The sequence below is a fragment of the Lutra lutra genome, chromosome 7 (assembly GCF_902655055.1).
Source record: "Lutra lutra chromosome 7, mLutLut1.2, whole genome shotgun sequence".
Taxonomy (NCBI): domain Eukaryota; kingdom Metazoa; phylum Chordata; class Mammalia; order Carnivora; family Mustelidae; genus Lutra; species Lutra lutra.
The window spans coordinates 126324786-126344606 of NC_062284.1; the positions used below are offsets into that span (position 1 = coordinate 126324786).

Consider the following 19821-nt stretch of genomic DNA (forward strand, 5'->3'; position numbering starts at 1 on the left):
AAAAATGGAAGGGTGCCTCGGTGGCTCAGTAGTTTAGGGCCTCTGCCTTAGGCTTAGGTCATGATCCCAGGGTCCTGGGATCAAGCCCCGCATCAGGCTCTCTGCTCAGCAGGGAGCCTGCTTCCCCCTCTCTCTATCTACCTGCCTCTCTGCCTACTTGTGATCTCTGTCAAATAAAAAAATAATAATAAAATAAAAATAAAAAATAGGGCGCCTGGGTGGCTCAGTGGGTTAAGCCGCTGCCTTCAGCTCAAGTCATGATCTCGCGGTCCTGGGATCGAGTCTCACAACGGGTTCTCTGCTCAGCGGGGAGCCTGCTTCCCTCTCTCTCTCTCTCTGCCTACTTGTGATCTCTACCTGTCAAATAAATAAATAAATAAAATCTTTAAAAAAATAAAAATAAAATAATAACTAAATAAATAATTGAAAAAAAATACCTGGAGGTATTAAGATATGTGGCTAGGGTGGACTTGTCCAGAAACCTGACCTCAAGGGAGCTGAGGTCTGAGTTCAACTCAGTTCCAGGACCAAGCTGATGGTGGGTGGATGCTAGGGAAAACAGAACGACACAAATTGATGAATGGGCAGGAACACAAGCCACTGCCCTGCTACCCAGTGGGAACATGCCTGGAGTTGGTACTTGATACAAGACTATTTCGTCGTCTGCAATGCGATCACCCTCACCTTTGTCTCCAAATACACCATTCTAGCCTCCTGAACTCAGGAGGAAGACAACAGTGTAACTCACAAAAAAGAGAGGGATAAGGACAAGGGTTTGAAAGGCTTTTTGCAAAGGCTGTTAGCACGTTTTCCAGATGATTATTACCTGGTGGCCCTCCTAAAAATGAATACTAACATTGAAATGATCTGCATTGAATGGGGTTTCTTTCCATTTGTTTTGTCAGGGAAAGGAAGAGGGCTAGTGAGTTCCATCCCGGTTTCCCTATATATGGCACTGTTTTATCTAAGTTCAACAAAATACTTCGAACTCGGTCTAGCTGTTGTACTTTTCCTAAGTTAACTCTCAGATGTGTCTAATTCAAATTCTCTAAATAAAACAAAGAGGAAGAACAGCTTAACACATTACAAACGCTTAACCTTATAACGTGTGTTTCTTGTTATATATGCTGGCTCAAAAAAACAAACAAACAAACAAAACACCCTGTGGGCTCGTGGCCTTGAGCTAACGTGTAGCCCAGATGTTACTCAGTAAGTTCTCTTAATTTCAACACCCACCTGCACTTTTAAATCTTGCTCCATAATGGGATACGTTTACCGAGAGCACACTTCGAAAGAAGCCCATGAAATGTATTGTGGGAATTGTAGTCCTGGGTGCCTTTCTTTTCTTCCTGGCCCTGGACTCACGCCCTGATTCCGGGATGGTTGAACCCAGGATCTACCAATTAGCTGGGGCCATGTCGTGAGGCCGTGGTCCAACCAGGAAAGCCGGTGTGGGAATCTCGCAAAATTATTGGTCAATGTATGACCCCGGGGGCGGGGCAATAAGGTGGGCGGGAAGACTGCGGCGATTGGGCACAGAGCCCGAGGCGGCGGGCGGGGATTGGCTCCGCTCTCGGGCAGGGAGGCCTGGGAAGGGGCGGAGGAAGGAGACCAGAGCAGGAAGAGCTGCGGCGAGGCGGCGGCGGTAGCTGAGTCGGTGGTGGCAGAGGCGAAAGCGACAGCTCCAGGGGGTGGCAGCGGCCGCGGGAGCAGGATGCGGGTCCGAGTTGGGCTGACGCTGCTGCTCTGTGCGGTGCTGCTGGGCTCGGCCTCGGCGTCCTCGGGTCAGTATCCGCCCCCTCGGACTGGAGGCCGGGAGCCACCGCCCCCCCGGCCTCCATCCCGGGGCAGGGCCGTGGGGGCTCAAGCTGGAGACTCCACTCTCTGGTCACACCTCGCACTAGCTTCTCGCTGTCATTCCTCGGGCTTTGGCTGGCCTGGGATAGAGGGGGTGTTTAGGGAGCTAGCGAGGGGAGGAAGGGAAGGGGCGGTCACCCTGCCCACACCTCTCCTCACTTAACAAACTTTACGCGACTCCTCGCGAGTGAGGAATTGACTCTTGGGGAATAAATCCCGAGAGCTGGCTTAGCTCCACAGTGACACCTGAGCCTTCCTGGAACTTCCTCAACTCTCGGACAGATTACGTGCTTGGGATTTGTAAGTTAAGTAGTTGACACACCTGGGGTTATCACTGAGCAGAGCCGGGTCCATCAACACCAGGATGTTGACAGTGGTTTGGTGGATTGCTTAGCACCTGAGGTGCCCCTTATCTCCTGGTCTATTTTAAAATGAAGACTTTTGATGTAACTGTGTCCACTCTCAATCCCTTTTTAGGAGATATTCCCAAGAAAGTGGTGTTTATCTCTGTCACCGTGTTTCTGAGTTGCCCCATGTTTGTTGACAGTAACTTTGTGATTTTTTTTTTTTAAGGAAATCTTGGTCCTTGTAAATTTAAAATGCATATAGCACCTGATTTTCATGTTTTTGTATAGATATAAAAATTCATGTGCCTTTGAGTTGATTTTCCAGTTAGCGGCTTAATACTAGGGTTCTGAAATGTATTTTCCTTTCTTAATAGTCCAGTCTGCCTACATCTGAAAACTTCTGTTTGGGGAGTGTTGATAAAGAAGCACTTAGTGTTTCTAAATGTTGGTAAAGAAACAAATTAGTACAATAAAGCTTTTGAATTTTAATCAGTTTAGTTAACAAAACAGCTGTTCTGTGGCTTTAAATTTTTTTGGAACAAGGCAGGGTATAAATGTCAACTTTTTTTTTTTTTTCCCAACAGAAAATTTCCCAGATGGTTATTTGAATCCCCAAATTATCTGTCCTAGTTGTAAGTCAATGCCATAACGTCATTCTGTTTCTAAAATAAGAGGTCTAAACCTAAAATTCTATCCATATTGTGGTTTGAGATACCATTTCAAAAGCAACAAGCATATGCTAGTTACTTTACTGCCAACATCATGCCTTGAGGTCTGCCTTCCCCCTTTTTAGTAATGGTTTGTATTCATGACCAAATCTCCAAAACTACCTAACTCTTGAAGCACTGCTAACAATTATTTGACCACAGGAAATATGAAATAAACTGTTGAGTGTAATCGATAGAGTACCTGATGGGCCATAGACCACTTGCATCAGAAGTCCTCGTAGGAGTTTGTTAAGCATGCAGTTTTAGGTCTGGAGCAGGTTGGGGTATCTGTAGTTAAACAAGCTTCACAAATAATGCTTCACACTAACGTGTAAGAACGACTAGTTAAAGAACATGGTGAGTATTCCTCTGAATTAAGTTTGCAGAATTTAAAGAAAATTAAAGCTCTGCAAACATTTTCCTGCATATTCTGTTAACTAGATTTCATATGCGTAAGAGCTTCGCGTCAGTGGAAATGGTACTTGAAGTTCAAGTCATTTAATCAACAGTAGGGATTCTCGGGATGTTATAATAGATTACTCTTACTGAAGTGCTAAATCTTTGGATTGTGTTGATGTAAGCAGAGAACTGGGTTCGAAAATGTCTGCTCGGATTTCCATCGTAGTTCACCTGTGCCAGGGCATTTCTCTGGCAGAGCCAGAATCCAAACTTAGCCAGAACTAAAGCAACAGAGATGTGCTGACAGGTAATAAAGGCACTACTGCACTCAAGTGCAATTATAGTAAAACACTTGTGTGAGGTAAAGTTTTAGAAATTGAGTACATGGATTTTCAGTTGACTTTTCTTATTCATTAAATTGCTTATGTATATAGGAAGTCAGCCTCATTATTAAAGATTTGCTCCTATTTAAAAATCAAGTCTTGGGCCATAATTTTGTGTGGATTTAAAGTTTGAATGTTACTGGTTACCAAAGCAAGTTGCATATTTACCAGGTATGATCAGCCAACAAAGGGAATCTTGATCCTATCACTGTTAGTAGCTGTTATTTCATATCTTGTTTTAAAGGCATATAAAAATATGACATTTTTATTCAAAATACTTTTTTCCTGTGAATAAATAAAGGAGAAGGTTAAAAAGATACTTCTCCATTTCCTCAGTAATGGAAAATGCTATATGTTTTCTCACTTAGAAATACTTGTTTTCTTATTTTCAGCAGGAAGAGACAAATGGTTTGCTTTTTCTTTTTTTTCCCTTTGTGCCAGTGTTACAGAATGTTTTTTTTTTAAGATTTTATTTATTTATTTGACACAGAGAGAGAGGTCACAAGTAGGCGGAGAGGGAAGCAGGCACCCCACTGAGCAGAGAGCCCCATGCGGGGCTCGATCCCAGAACCCTGGGATCATGACCTGAGCCAAAGGCAGAGGATTAACCTGCTGAGCCACCCAGGTGCCCCTACAGAATCTTTTAAATTAGGTCCACCACTAAGTATTCCAGGTAATAGTTCTATTAGATATTCAAAGAGTAAATTTCAGATTGCAGACGATGTTTAATTTCATTATTCTTTTCTTCCCTAAAACATTATTGTGAGTCAACAGGACAGATGGTATTATTCTCTTTTGACAGGTTGAGAAAGAAGAGGCTGACCAAGCTTGCTATTTTGAACCACGTGTATAAAATTAATATGTAATGAAGTGAGGTTTTGAACTTAGCTCTCCAGGCCTCGATTTTGGAGTAATTAAAAATCAGGAGTATTGTAGGATCTGCACAGATTCAGTGGTAAAGCAGAGAGCAGATGTCTGCTCTCTTTTCACCCAACTCTTAGGACTTCTGTGTTTGAAGGTCTATCAGTCTGTTTAGTTTACATGACAAGTTGGAAAATGAATTAATGATCATTACTTTTCCCTGAAAGAGTATCCCCAGTACTTTTTGCAGTTTGGTTGGCTGATCTAATAAAGATGAAAATTAGTCTTTTTCAAAGGAAAGTGTACAATTCTAAAGTAATGTAAACCATTATATTCTGGATGTGATACTGTTGAATGAGAAATCTGTAACTCTTCATTGAACTCTTTTGCATTTTTTCTTGATGTCCGTGTTCTGCTATAAGTGTTACTATTTTTGTTTATGCATAACTTAAGTGTCTTTGTTACCTAATATATATCAGAAATTTCTGTATTATAAGCAACTTCTATAAAAGTGTTATGTGAATAGATAGATCAGTTTGAGAGAGAAAATAGCTTATGCTTTAAGACTACCATCTGGAGTAGACTTTCCCATTTAGCAAATGAGAAAGAATTCTCTTATTTACTAGTAACCTTAGTATATATTGCTAGTTTGAAGAGAAGAGAGACAGAAGCATGATGCAATTCATGTGAAATAACCCTGATGTCACAGGTTTCAATGACTCTCAGAGTTTAAAAACACATTTTGCTACTTCAATGTGTAATAGCTTGTAGTATCTCAAATGTACATGTCTTCAAATTTACTTATAGGTATCTGTGTTATATACTTATTTGCTGCATATGTGACCTGTTGTGAGAAGGTACTAAATTTCATGATTTAGTGATTAGTAATTTAAGAGCTCTGGCTTATTTAAAGTTTGGGGATATACTATATACATTTACACAATTAATGTCTGCTCTTGATACATTAACTAGTTAATGTTTGTGATTACTTAAACATAGCCACTCATACAACTTTGATATATGGTAGAGATGAATTTTTTTTCCTTTATCCAAATGTTGCTGAGAATGGAATTTGAACCATGTGTTAGAATTCGGACTTTGGGTAAAACCTGTGAAGAAGTTAGCATGAAGGATGATTGTTAATTAAGTGCCATCACTACCTAAATGTTATAGGTACTGTGGGATAATACATGCTATACCCTTCTCTTCCCCACTCATCAGAAATAAAACATTTGGAAGGTAGTCTAAAAGTAGTAAATGTGAAAGTAACTATAGTTTAAGTGTTCTTTGAATTCATAGCACTTTTCTAATATGGCAAACCTCACTAGTAGACTAGTTTTCTCAAATATTCAAAAGAAACAAATACTATGAAATAGTGTTGTATATTATACACATAATGAATTGGTTATACTTCTTTTTTTTTTAAGATTTTATTTATTTGACAGACAGAGATCACAAGTAGGCAGAGAGGCAGAGGAAGGGAAGCAGGCTCCCTGCTGAGCAGAGAGCCCAATGCAGGGCTCCATCCCAGGACCCTGGGATCATGACCTGAGCCGACGGCAGAGGCTTTAACCTGCTGAGCCACCCATGCACCCCAGGTTATACTTCTTAAAGTTAGCTCACTACTTCGATAATACAAACTCCAAAGCATATTTTTGTTATGCTTGAAAGAGTTACAAGTTGTAAATAATATTTAAGATATAACCATATGGGGCGCCTGGGTGGCTCAGTGAGTTATGCCTCTGCCTTCGGCTCAAGTCATGGTCTCAGGGTCCTGGGATTGAGTCCCACATCAGGCTCTCTGCTCAGCAGGGAGCCTGCTTCCTTCTCTGTCTCTCTGCCTGCCTCTTTGCCTACTTGTGATCTCTCTCTGTCAAATAAACAAAATCTTTAAAAAAAAAAAGATATAACCATATGAAGTAAAGATTAATGGCAACTGTAACACCAAATTTTCTAGTAAAAAGCACATGGTTTTATAGCATTTTGTCTACTGGTCAATTTCTTATATAGCTTATGAGCTTATAACTGAGGTTGACTCCTGGATAAAATCAGATCATTTTAAGAAGAAGAAGAAGAAGGAAACCTAGAGACCATCTAACAGTTGTTTTTTGTAAACTGGCCAGGAATACAATGACCAAACATAAGCATATGGGCATTTGTGCTCAGTGTGTTTGTATAAGATCAGGAGAAAGAGTAGCAAGTAGCCAGAATAGAAGTAATAGCACAAAAACACAAAATAATAGACAGAAAATTAACATAATTGGACAAAGACAAAGCAATAGATATGAATTTGGAAGAAAGATGTAACCAGGGGCTGGATTCATTATTTAATATAAGATACTGATTTCTTAATAAATAGATCTCACGTGAGTAAGTACATGATGGTATGCTGCTAGTTTTTGCTTTTATCTGGTTAACTCTTCAGTGAAGTAGAACACAAATCCTAAATATCTTAGTCTGGCAACTCTTCCGTCGCGTAATAGTAATTGTTAGTGTCCATCTTTAGTAGTCTCAGTGAACAGTAAAATGCTAATCAGAACCAGCACTAAATTAAGCTCTATAACTCTGGATTCTGAGCAGAGGAAAATAATAGGTGGAACCCTGAACCACAGAATCAGAGATTTATTTTTTAAGTTTAGCAACTCAGTAGTAGAATAAATACGAACAAAAGAATTGGATGGTGTCTGAGGAAGTGTCTCATTTTGGTGGTGGTGAGGGTGGTGGTGGTAATTGGTCTTCTTACCTGAATAAGGCACTAGATGAAAGCAGTGCCTTCCCGGGGGAAAGAGGAAGAACTGTTCCATCTAACCCCTTGCTTTCCTTTTACCTAATCTTTTCTGTACAGTTGTTGAATACAACCAATTTTTAGATAATTCTAGGTATATTTATCAAGTGTCTGGTTATTATTTGTTGTATTTATCAAGTGCTTTAACAATACCTGTAATTTCCCAACAAGAAGGATGATGAAATTATCTTAAAATTTCTTTACAGATGAAGAAGGCAATCAAGATGAATCCTTAGATTCCAAGGTGTGTACTATAATCTGCATTGACCAGTATTTGATGCCCAATTTAAAAGCATGAATTACGTGTCTTAGAAAGGATATGAAATCTGTCTTTTGAGCAACAGAATGGGATTAAGGAAAAAAAAAAAAACTATAGCTGGTATCAATACACTAGTTCTTCTGGGGAGAAAAAATCACTGACCTGTAGGAGACAGAATAATATTTTCATTCAGAGTGTTGGTTATTATGTTTAATTTTAATTTGAATGTGCTGTGTGTGTAGAGCCTAAAGGCAGTAATATTCTACTGCCTACTGAGAGATTGATTTTATTCCTTTTTTTTAGTTTTAAGGTTTTTTTTTATTTTGAAGACTTAACTGCCATTTGTTTCCACTTCTATCAGTTTTTATAAATCTGTAGAGTTAATACATTTAAATTGGTTGGTTGAGTGAATAAGGCTGATTATGTATCCAAGGAGACCATTCAGTTATGATCTCTGATCCCTAGATTTGAGGGAATATAGATGAGAAACAGAAAGTTGTAGTATAGGGCTATCATAAGGGCAAGTATAAGCTATGTTGGGAGTTTGTAGGGGCCCCTACTCCAAGCTTCAGGAGTTAAGGAATGCTTCCTGTGAGAAATAACATCTAAGTTGAAATCGGAAGAAAGAGTCAGGTTAGGCAAATGAGGAAGGCATGTAATGAACACATGCCAAAGTTTAGAGAGATGAGCAAGTATGGCATGTTCACAATTGAAGGAGATGTATCTGGATTAGTAAAAGTAATGGTCAAGTTGGATTGGAGACAGTCCTGATACTACTTGAAAACTAAAAATCTCTTATATTCCCAGACTTCTTTGTCATCAGATGAGCCTGTAAAGGACCACAACACAGCTGGCAGAGTAGTCGCTGGTCAGATATTTCTTGATTCAGAGGAATCAGAATTAGAATCACCTATTCAAGAAGAGGAAGAAAGCCTCAGGAGCCAAGAAGGGGAAAGTGTTGCAGAAGAAATCCGCTTTCTAGAATCTCCAGATCCAGAAAACAAGGACTACGAAGAACCAACGAAAGTACGGAAACAAGGTAGTCTGGACATTTTTCTTGCTTTTGCCTAATTTAGGAAGGAGACAAATGAAATTTTTAACTAGTGTAGAAAGATGCAGAAGTCTAGTTTTATTGATTATGAGCCACATATAACGTGTAGAGTATAGTAGTTAATGATTTTCTAGGTTTTTATATATCAGAGTTATTCACCTAACAGATTTGACCTAAGGTACATAGCTGAATTTGATAATCAAAATTGGATTTGTATTATATTAATATCCTAACATCCTCTTTTTGTACTCCAGTATGTAATTATCTGTCCAAGTGGGACACAAAATAGAAACTCAGGAAAAATCATCTAATACGCTGCTCTGGTTATTTTCAGAATTGTGTTAGGTTTTTTTACTACAATAACCTTCCCAATCACCTAGGAAATTGATATAGGTGTTTATCTAACTGAAGTTTACATAAACTTCGATCCCTTCTAACTTTTATCTTCTTGACACCCTCTATTTTTAAATTTAAAACTTGCTCTTTCTCATAGTAGAGTGTGCTGAATACATATCCTTTTAAGAATTATTAATCCACTCCGCCCTGTCCCGCCAACCTTTTGTCATTTTGTTTATTATTTCAAAGATCACAACGATACCCACTTATTACTCTGTTACTAGCCATTTCTGGAAATTGATCCAGATTTTATCTTTCAGAAATACAACTTTTTTTCAAAACTAGAATTTTTATATTGCAAATATCCATAGATTTCCATGAATAGAAAAACCATGTCTAAAAAAATTAAAATTACTTTAATCCCATGAGCTAGACATCACAGCTGTTAACATCATGGAGAAAACTCTTCAAGCTCTTTTCTAAATGTATAGTTCTAAGAAGACTAAATTGGGTCAAAATGTATATACTGTTTTATAGCCTGCATTTTGTGCTTAACAGTTTGTCTTGAATGTTTTCCCCTATCATTTATTATTCTTTTAAAATTTGATGGTTAATGGCTATAAAAAATTTTACAGGTAGGAGCACCTGGCTGACTTATTTGGAGGAGCACGTGACTCTTGATCTTGGGGTCATGAGTCCAAGCTCCATGGTGTACATAGAGATTACTTAAGTAAATAAAACTTTAAAAATTTACATGTAAATATACCATAAATAAGAAACAGATTGTTTATAAATTTTTTTTGCTGGGAGATCATTTTAGATGTATCTTTGTGCACATCTATGAAAATTTTTTGAGAATTAGTTTTTTAAAGTAAATTTGCTGGACTGAATGTAAAATTTTAAAAGATATTTGATCCCATACTGTTAAAATGTAAAAAAAAAAAAAGGTAATTCTGTTCACTTCCTTTGAAATTACTCCTTTTCCTGCGCCTCAGCCAAAAATATGTATTACCATTTTTAAATTTTTGCCAAATATTATAGTTTAATTCATTCGTTTTTATTTTTTTTTTATGAGGGAGGCTTTACAATATGTACAAAAGTGGAGGGTGGTCGTGACCCCCTTGCCCATCATCCAGGGTCCCCAGCCCTCCACGTTCTTATTCTTGCTTCATCTCTGCCACCGCATATGCATCTACTCTCTTCTTTCCTAGAGTATTTACAGCAGATTCCATGTTATATCACCTGTGTATGTATCTCTGAAAATACGGCTTTTTTCCCCCAGCAAACCACAGTGGTACTATAATGCCCACAAAATTAATGATTATTCTTTAATCACCCAATCCCCAGGCCCTGTGCAGTTTTCCCTGTTGGTTCAGATATCTTTTTAGAACTGGTTGGTTTGAATCAGTAACCACACCAAGATCTTAGGTTTCTCTTAATCTATAACAGGTCTTTCTCCCTTGTTTTTTATTTCATTTTATTTGGTAAAGAAATAATGTCCTTTGTGCTATACAGTTTCCCACATTCTGGATCTAGCTGGTCGTATCCTTGTAATGTCATTGAACTTACTCACTCCCTGCTGTGTAATCTGTAAACTGGACGTTAACTGTAGACGCTGAGGTAGATTTAGCTCTGGTTTTTTCCTGAGACTATCTCATAATAGAGTATTGTGTACTTCCTAATATATTACATCCAGAGGCATAGAGTATTTGATTGTTCCACTTCTAGAAATTGATCAGTGAAGCTGGGTGATGTCAGCCTAATCCAGCCATTCGGAAGTTCCTCACTGACCTTTCACCCAGAGGCTTCCACAACCATTTTGTTTGTCTGGATCCATTATTTCACTAGGAATTGCAAATGATGTCTTTCTGATGTATAATACCTCCTGCATTTGTTACCTGGGATTCTTTTATAAAGAAAAACTTGCCCTCACAACTCTTTGTTTACCCTGAAACACAGTCCTTACAAGCAGGATAGATGCTTGGTTCTTTCCCTTGAAATTTTTCAAATAATAATTTGGTGCTCTAGCAACCTCCAAAGGAGGCCAGTAAGTACGTTTTTGTCTGTTTGTTTCTGTTTGCTTTGCTTCTGAGCATCATTCCAGATCTGTGGGTTTCACATATGTTTGCTTCACAGGATTGCAGTCCTTTTTCATTGCTCACATTATCCTATTTTTGCATACTGAAAGTCCCTTTAAGTTCATTCTTTTGGACTAATCATAACCGACTTTTAAACTTCTTTTTATTTTTCAGGCAAGATGGGATATCTTAAATTCATCTTACACATTTCCTAACCCTGAAATGAATCAGCCATTTCTCAAGAAAAAAAAAAAAAAAAAAAAAAAAAAACCCAAATTCCTTTTCGTAGGAAATTGCATTTAGACACTACAATCTAGGCACCAGGAACATGCATTGCAACTGAGTTGTCATACTGGTCACTCTTTCTGGTGAATATGGTTAGGAAATGTATCATTCATCCTCGTTCTTCCAGGTTGAATTAAACATTGTAAAAAAAAAAAAAAAAAAAAAAAGGTCAGATTGACAAATTGTGAACTCAAAAGAATAGAGAGATCTTACCCAGTACCAAACTTGACTAATATTTTCAGAGATAATAATTATCACAAGACACAGGTGAAGTGTCAAGAAGTTCAGACTGCCAGGGCTACTCCTAGGTTCTGCTTGCCTCAATTAGGGTGCCCCTGGCCCAGATTTTAACATACGAGGCCTCTAAATGGTATATATGGAATGTCACTTCCATGAAAGGGAGCTATTTCCGTTATAAAACATCTCCAGTTTAGTCTCTGATAATTGCATAGCTTATGTGATATTTTCTAGGAGGTCATTCCTCAAAATATATACATCCCAGATTTATGTACAGTGAGCAGTCTAGACATACCACGTCCATCCTGCTAAAGCATTCCATAGGTAAGGAGAACCCTCCTGGGAGTAAGTACCTTTAGTGTGTTTGACAGAAGGTCTTTCATCAGCATGTTTCTAACATGATTTGATCATGTCACCTTTCTCTCTGTTTATATATAACATAAGTTACATGTGCATGGCTTTGAGTGTGTGCAGTCCCATTTACATTAGAACTCGGTAATACGACTTGCTTCCTTTATTGGCCTCTCATCCGTATCTCTGCCATATTGATCTTCCTAAAACCCAAATTTGATCCATAACTCCTCTATTTACAACCCTTCATTATCTCCCCATTTGCCTGTGAGATGCAGCACAAACTCCTTAACATGATTCCCAAAGCGTTCCACGTGCAGCATGGCCTCTGTGACTTCATCTCCCACAACTCTGCCCAAGACCCTCTTACAGCTATATCAGACCCTTCACCAATCTTCAAATACACCATGCAGTTTATGCTTCTAGGTCATAACTTGTACAAGTTCTTCCTACTGTTTGGAATACTTTCCTCACCCCCTTGCCCAAGTTTATCATATTTCTACTCATCCTTAAAAATGAACGTAAGTTTCTCCTTTCTGAAGCAGATCTGAACCACCAAGGGCAGTTGAAGAGTCTCATGTCTTTAAGAACTTCCTGCTTGGTGTCCCTGCTTTCCCTTCTTCCCCTTATGTCAGTTCTCTTAGCAGCAGCCAGAGCAGTTCTCCTTCCTGTTCAGAGCCTCCAGTGGCTTCCAATCACATTCAGAATAAAGTCCAAACAAGGCCTTACGTGATCAAGTGCTTCCTCTCCCTCTGACTTCATCTTCTGCCACATCCCTTCACTGACATGACTCCAGCCATTTTTGCCTTCTTGCTGTTTGTTGACGATTTCACACTTATTTCCAACTGTGTCTGGGATCCCCAGGACCACACCTTCAGCTTAGTGATTCTCCATGAGATTCACAGGACTGAGCATATAGTCATATTTAGGGCTATGATTTATTACAGCAAAAGAACACAAAGCAAAATCAATAAAGAGAAAGATACATGGGTGAAGTCTGGGGAAAACAGATGCAGCTTACAAAGGTCCTCTCCCTGGGGAGTCACACAGAACGTATTTAATTTCCCCAGTAACAAGTTGTAACAACACATGTGATATGCTGTCTACCAGGGAAACTGATTAGAGACCTAATACCTTCTTTTTTTTTTTTTTTTTAAGATTTTACTTACTGATTTGACAGAGAGATAGCAAGAGAGGAGACAAAAGCAGGGGGAGTGGGAGAGAGAGAAGCAGGCTTTCCACTGAGCAAGTAGCCCAATGTGGGGCTCGATCCTGCGATCCTGGGATCATGACCTGAGCCAAAGGCAAATGCTTAAAGACTGAGCCACCCAGGTGCCCCGAGACCTAATACCTGGAGTCATTTTAGGGTGCTGGCCATGTAGGCAGTTTGTGCCCAGCACATACCAAAATTACAGACTTGGACAAGGAAAGCAGGTGTTCACCAGAAACCATATTGTTTTTACACTTGGGTTGAGTCACTCATAACAGGGTAGTAGGCACTCTTCCAGAATCTTAAGTTCCTAGACACCAGCCAGGGCTAACCTTATAAACCTTTTCAAAGACAGAAGTTTAAGCCTGTTCTATGAACTCTTCTCTACACAGTCTACCCGCCTTGGTCACTGGCCATCTTGTCTTAATGGCAAAGTTACTCTCAGTAAGACCTGGACAGTAGAGTGAGACCAGTCTGCAGTACTGATTTCAGTTATGCCCTTCATGAGTCCTGTACCCAGCCATTAAAAAGTTCCATTAACCATAGAGGCCAGATGGTTTCCTCCTTAAATATCTATATTAACTTTTTTTAACCTGGCCTTAAGCCATTAATTAAGGCCCAGCACAACTGGCCAGTAAGTTGAAGCTGAGGCAGTGTCGTGATAGGGTGCGCATACAGACTTATAGTCCCAGAGGGCACGTATGGTAACCCTGGAAACAGAGTTTACCATCACTGGGGCAGCCCAACCAAGACATATGTTAGGCAGGATGATGTGGCCTCCTGCTATGGGCATCTTCTAGGGTATCCAGTCCAAGTATTTTAGTTCAGTTTTTTACTTGCAGAGGGACTGCCAGTCAGTCCCAGACAGTTTTGTTGTCCGTGACACTGTTCATCCACCTCACGAGTGTGGACAATATCTGGAGGTTTTCTGCATGACAGGTGCAGGGACTGGGCCACCTCCTGCTGCCTCACAGTCAGCCCTGTCTGGTATGAGGGGCTCCACAGTCTGGATGCAGAGCACTTTCAACAGCTCGGAAGAGTACATAGAGAGTTTTCCTTTAGGAAGGGGAAGAAGCTTCCAGAAATAGTTTCAGAAAACACCATTATTCTCCCCTCACTCATGCCTCTCCAGGTGCGGGGGTTTCAGTTTATTTTCCTTGGTTGTTACAAAATCAGAGTTTCCATTCAGTAGTCATGATTTTTTATTTTCTCAGTCATCCCCTACTCTCATCCAGATGTTGGAGGGGTTCTGTGTAAGAAAGGCAAAACATCTTCACAGAAAAGCATTTTTATACAGCTGAACCAGAAAAACATCATGTTCAAAACTTAGCAGGACAAAAGTCCTGAATTTTCAAAAAATTTCAAAATAGGTTTACATCACGTCCCACCTCTTTCACCCTGATCACTTACCCAGTAAAGCAGCCTAGGAAAGATCAACCCCTCTCTGAGGACAGCTGCACTGAACAGTCAGATCGCACTAAGGTGTGCACGAGAGAGAGGGGGAGAGAGAGAGGCGTGAAGTGAAGAGGGAAGCAGTCAGGTAATTAGTCCCTTGCTGGAGATGGCGGCTTATCAGGAGAGCCAGGCACAAGTTAAGGCCTATTCCACAGGGGCTGGAAATCCCTCGGTAACTCGATCTGTCAGGAGCAAATAGAGGGTCACACTCCCTGTGATGTCTCCTCCCCCAAAGGACAGCTCTGGACAATAGTCACAAGTTAAGAGTGTGGTCAGTCTCTGTATCAGAAATACACACCAGTCAGCAGCTTGATTTCAGATGGTCCCATCAGAGAACAAACCCTTTCCTATGAACATTTGTCTGTGACCCAGACAGTCCAGCCGGGCATCCGCGATTTTCATCCCAATATGAGGCCCCACAGAGAGGTGGCCTAATGTCCAGTAGGCCACAGCATCTGAGTTCTGTTTATTGAGCCTGTGGCTGCTCTTGGTTCTGTCCAGCTCACACCGAGGCTGGAAGCCTGTCCAGATAGCATCAGGTTTTAGCTTCGAATCAAGTTCAAGCAAATAGGATTTGTGAATTCAGGATTTTTAAAAAGCCAGAGGCTTTTTTCAGCATCAGAGGCAAGATGCCACAGGGCCACAAAGTCCAGGTGGCAGGCAAGGCTGGGCCACAGCTTTTGTCTTGTTGGTCTTTGGGCGTGCACAAGCTCTCTCTCACTCTCTGTCTCTCTGTGTCGTTCTCTCCCACCTCCCTCCCCACACACAAACATACACAGGCACGCACATCAGGCCCTAAGGTCAGACCTCTACCTTCAGAAGCACTCACTAGCCAACCAAAACCTGCTCTTTAGGACTCCAAAAGTGTGTTTCCACCTGTAGATCACCTCTTTCTTATCGTCTCCCTTTTTACAAGGGCTCCACTAAGCAAACATCCATATCTTCCATAGCAAAACCCAGCAATTATAGAGACTTGTTCTGTTTCCAATACTCGAGAGTTTTAATTCCAGCCCGCCTACTGGCGGCAAAAAGCAAGGAAGTTTGTCCCACTAACACATTTCCTTCTTGCAGCTTCTGCTGATCAGGGTGATTGGAATTATGGATGGAATTATAAGCATTTAACACCGTGTATCAATTTTTCTCATCCATCCAGTTGTGATAGCCACGAAATACAAAGCCACTAAAAGAATCCTTTTTTTTTTTTCTTATTGCAAATTTACTTAACTGCCAGGAAGTAAATTCATCATTTGCATGTTAACGTGATAGCTGCCAGGGAAGATCCTGGCTGGAATGCAGGGGAGGAAGGGGAGTGGGGGAGGCCACTGCAGCAGCAGCTAGACTGAAAAAAAAAACAACTGCTAGAGTGCAGCCTTCCCTTTTCTTTCTGCATTGTCTAAAATTTTGCTTTAGCCCTAGTGATTTGGAGAACAAAGGCAAAAGAAAAACTAAATTTCTTTACTACTTACAGCCCATTCATAAGTCCTTAAAAACAGGCAGAGTGACATTCCTCTAGGAACTCTGCTGCCTCAATATTAACACTTTGCTAAGGGCAAAAGGCAGTCTTAATCTTAGCCCAACCCTCCAGGATCCTGTAAGTCTACTTTAATATTTTAAAATTGCTTTGGAAACTTATTTTATCTCTGTCAAGATACGTGTTGGCAATCATTTCCCAAGCATATGACCCACCGATACACATCTGAAGAGTGTCAATGCTAAGGTTTAATGAGACAGTAGTAAAAGATCTTTTCCCAACAATAGCTAGCCCCCTCAAGGTCCTGGAAACCATGCTTCCCAAATTCCTTAGAGACTTGGCTATTCCTAACCCTATCCCCAACTCAACTTGAAAGGTGGGATATAATCAGCCATTTCTCATAACGCCAGCACAGCTCTTTCCTGTCATGTCCCTGTGCTTTAATAAAATGACCTTTTTGCACCAAAGACGTCTCAAGAATTCTTTCTTGGCCGTCATCTCCTAATCCCAGCATCATTCTTACATTGGGATCTAGTTTTACTCCCTCTTCCTATCCTGCCCCTCTAACCCACTTGGAGGAGAGAGCACTGTAAACTTGTAACATTTTTGGCCTGTTCACTTTGGGAATTTGGGGGTCCTTTCTCCTATCTGGAGGAGAAAATAAAACCCAATGGCATTGTTTTAGCCACCATGGCCAAAAGCAACTAGCCTGCTCTCCCAGAGTTGGATCTGTCATTTTCAGGTTCCACGGGTAACTTTTACTTCTCACAACAGATAATGACTCAGTTGCGGCTGCATACCATGGCTGGCTGCCAAAGATTCATCATGCCCTGTTCCCTCCCCTTCCTTTCCCTAACGGTGCTTTCACCATGTTTCAGTGGGTCAGGGTCATCCTGCTCATCTGACCTAACTGTCTAGGTCATCCTAGCCAATCCTACTTGTGATGCCCCTGACTTCAGGGGTCCCCAGACCTCCGTGATTTACAGGGAGGACTCAGCATGCAGTTGTACTCACAGCTTTGAGTTCTTGTAGCAAAAGGATACAAAGCAAAATCAGCATGGGGCGAAGTGCAAAGGACACAAAATACAAGTTTCCAACCGTCCTCTTCCAGGGGAGTCACAAAGGATGTCCTTAATTCCCCTGGCACATGTGACAACATATGTGAAATGTTACCTTCTAGGGAAGCTCATTAGAGACCCAGTGCTTAGAGTTTTTAATGGAGACTAGTCATGTAATCACTTTTGGCCTGGCACATACCAAAATTGCAGGTTCCCAGAAGGAAAACACGTGTTGAGCATAAATCACATTGTACAGACAGTTTAGGCACAATAAATCACTTCTATCAGGGTAGTGGGAACCCTCCCAAAGTAGAAGTTCCCAGATTCTAGCCAAGGGCCCACTTTTCGAAGGATAACAACTATGCCCGTGGCAATTGTTTTCCTGCACATCATCCCAGTAAGCTTTTTTTTTTTAAATGAATGAATAAATGGCCATCAAGAAGGGAAGTTATTACATTGTGTTATTTCCTATTGTAGAATACTCAGTTGTTGTTTTTTTTAAGATTTTATTTATTTGACAGAGACACAATGAGAGAAGGAACACAAAGCAGGAGGAGTGGGAGAGGGAGAAGCAGGCTTCCTGCTGAGCAGAGAGCCTGATGTGGGGCTTGATCCCAGAACCCTGGGATCATGACCTGAGCCCAAGGCAGGTGCTTAATGCCTGAGGCACCCAGGCACCCTCATAGTTATTTTTAAGATTTTATTTATTTATTTTGACAGAGAAAGAGAAATCACAAGTAGGCAGAGAGGCAGGTAGAGAGAGAGGGGGAAGCAGGCTCCCTGCTGAGCAGACAGCCCCATGTGGGGCTTGATCCCAGGACCCTGAGATCATGACCTGAGCTGAAGGCAGAGGCTTAACCCACTGAGCCACCCAGGTGCCCCCGTCATAGTTATTTTAAAAGGAACATTATTATTGCAGGTAACAAAATCCATCAAATAGTGGCAAAAGCAGAGGTTTATTTTGGTTCCATAGTTAGGGCTCTTGCCATCACGGACTCCAGCTCCTTTCTCTCCTATTCAGGCTCCTTAGTAAATTAGCTTTATCTTCATGTTTGTTCTATATGGTCACACCGGGTGATGGCAAAACTCCAGGTCCTGGGTCCTCAGGAAGAAGTGATACCTGCATCAGAAGGGCAGGAACCTTCCCCAGGAGTCACTGGTAGAACTACCAAGACAGGGCACCAGGGTGGCTCAGTGGGTTAAAGCCTCTGCCTTCAGCTCAGGTCATGATCCCAGGGTTCTGGGTATGATCCCAGTGTTCTGGGACCGAGCCCCAAGCCCCAAGCCCTGCATTGTACTCTCTGCTCAGCAGGGAGCCTGCTTACCCCTCTCTCTCTGCCTACTTATGATCTCTGTCTGTCAAATAAATAAATAAAATCTTAAAAAAAAAAAAACTACCAAGACAATCACTTGACCATCCCTAGCTCTATAGACGGTGAGGAAAGGGTTAAGAATTGACAGCCAATCTGCAGTCTGCCACCTGGAACAATGCTAGTGTTAAGTGAAATGTCACATTATAAATAATTCACTTAGTATGATCCTTGTATTGGTCAGGGTTCTCCAGAGAAAGAGAACCAAAGTCTGTCCACTGGCCGAATTACTTTTTGGTCAAGGGAGGTCAGTCTTTGTTCTGTTAGGCCTTCAGCTAATTGAATGGGGCATACCCATGTTATGGAGGGTAATCTGCTTTACTCTGAAGTCCATTGATTTAAATGCTAATCTCTTCCACAAACACCTTCACAGAAACATCTGGAATAATGTTTGACCAACTATCTGGGCACAAGTTGACACACACAATTAACCATCACAGGTCCCTTTTGTGAAAGAAAGCCCCCCCCTTTTTTTTTCATATATTTGCAAGTGAGAAGAAAATTAACAGTAACATCAGTAAGAGTCATTCTCTCAGGAGAAAAAAGGGACTTCATAGTGGTAGCTAAAGATGACTTTGATTTTTCTTTAATTTTGTACACTTTCCTGTTGCTTGGATTGTCTTTGCTATAATAAACATGTTATCCAGATGGTCGTAAAAAATTAGAAGTAAAATCAAGTCAAATAATGAGCCTCTTGCTCTATTTCAAGTAGCACAAAAGGAACGGAGTTTAAACTTCACTAAGTCATGCTTAAATTGGGTTCTGGAATAAGCAAATTGGTTAAGCAATAAAATGGCATTGCTACCCCATGTCACTTGCATGGGGGTGGCTAGGAATAAACAAACCTTAATTTAGTGATCAGATTTAACAGAAGATAAATGGCTAAGGGAACAGGCCATTCTCTACAACAGGTGCTGACTTTAATGAAAAGATTTTCTTGTTTCTTTCAATTTGTATGGTTGTACGGAAAATTATCTGTGCAAGAAAACTCCTTTAGGAGACCATCTTTGTGTTTGAAACTCTAAGAACTGTCTTTAAAGCCATTTTTCAGAGATGCTCACTCTTAAATAGTTTTTCTGAGCAAGTTTCATTCTGTATGATTTCTGATAGTGCCTGTAACTTAAGTGTCATGAGCTTGTCACTTTCTTCTGGGCACAGGGGCCAGTGCTTGCTTCTGTTTCTTCTTTAAAATGATTAGTTATGGGGCGCCTAGGTGGTTCAGTGGTTAAGCCTTTGCCTTTGGCTCAGGTCATGGTCTCAGGGTCCTGGGATCGAGCCCAGAGTCCGGCTCTCTGCTCAGCAGGGAGCCTGCTTCCCCCCT

General features: G+C 40.7%; 1 protein-coding gene across 1 annotated transcript in view; it reads left to right on the forward strand.

Moving 5' to 3' along the window:
- The first annotated feature begins 1600 nt into the window (after positions 1–1600).
- The window catches only part of SEL1L (SEL1L adaptor subunit of ERAD E3 ubiquitin ligase), a 55391-nt gene continuing 37170 nt past the window's right edge, over positions 1601–19821 (forward strand). Inside the window, exons 1-3 of the mRNA XM_047736062.1 lie at positions 1601–1784; positions 7546–7583; positions 8406–8637. Of these exons, the coding sequence (XP_047592018.1) occupies positions 1715–1784; positions 7546–7583; positions 8406–8637 (340 nt within the window). The 5' untranslated portion in view covers positions 1601–1714. The remainder of the gene's footprint in view (positions 1785–7545; positions 7584–8405; positions 8638–19821) is intronic.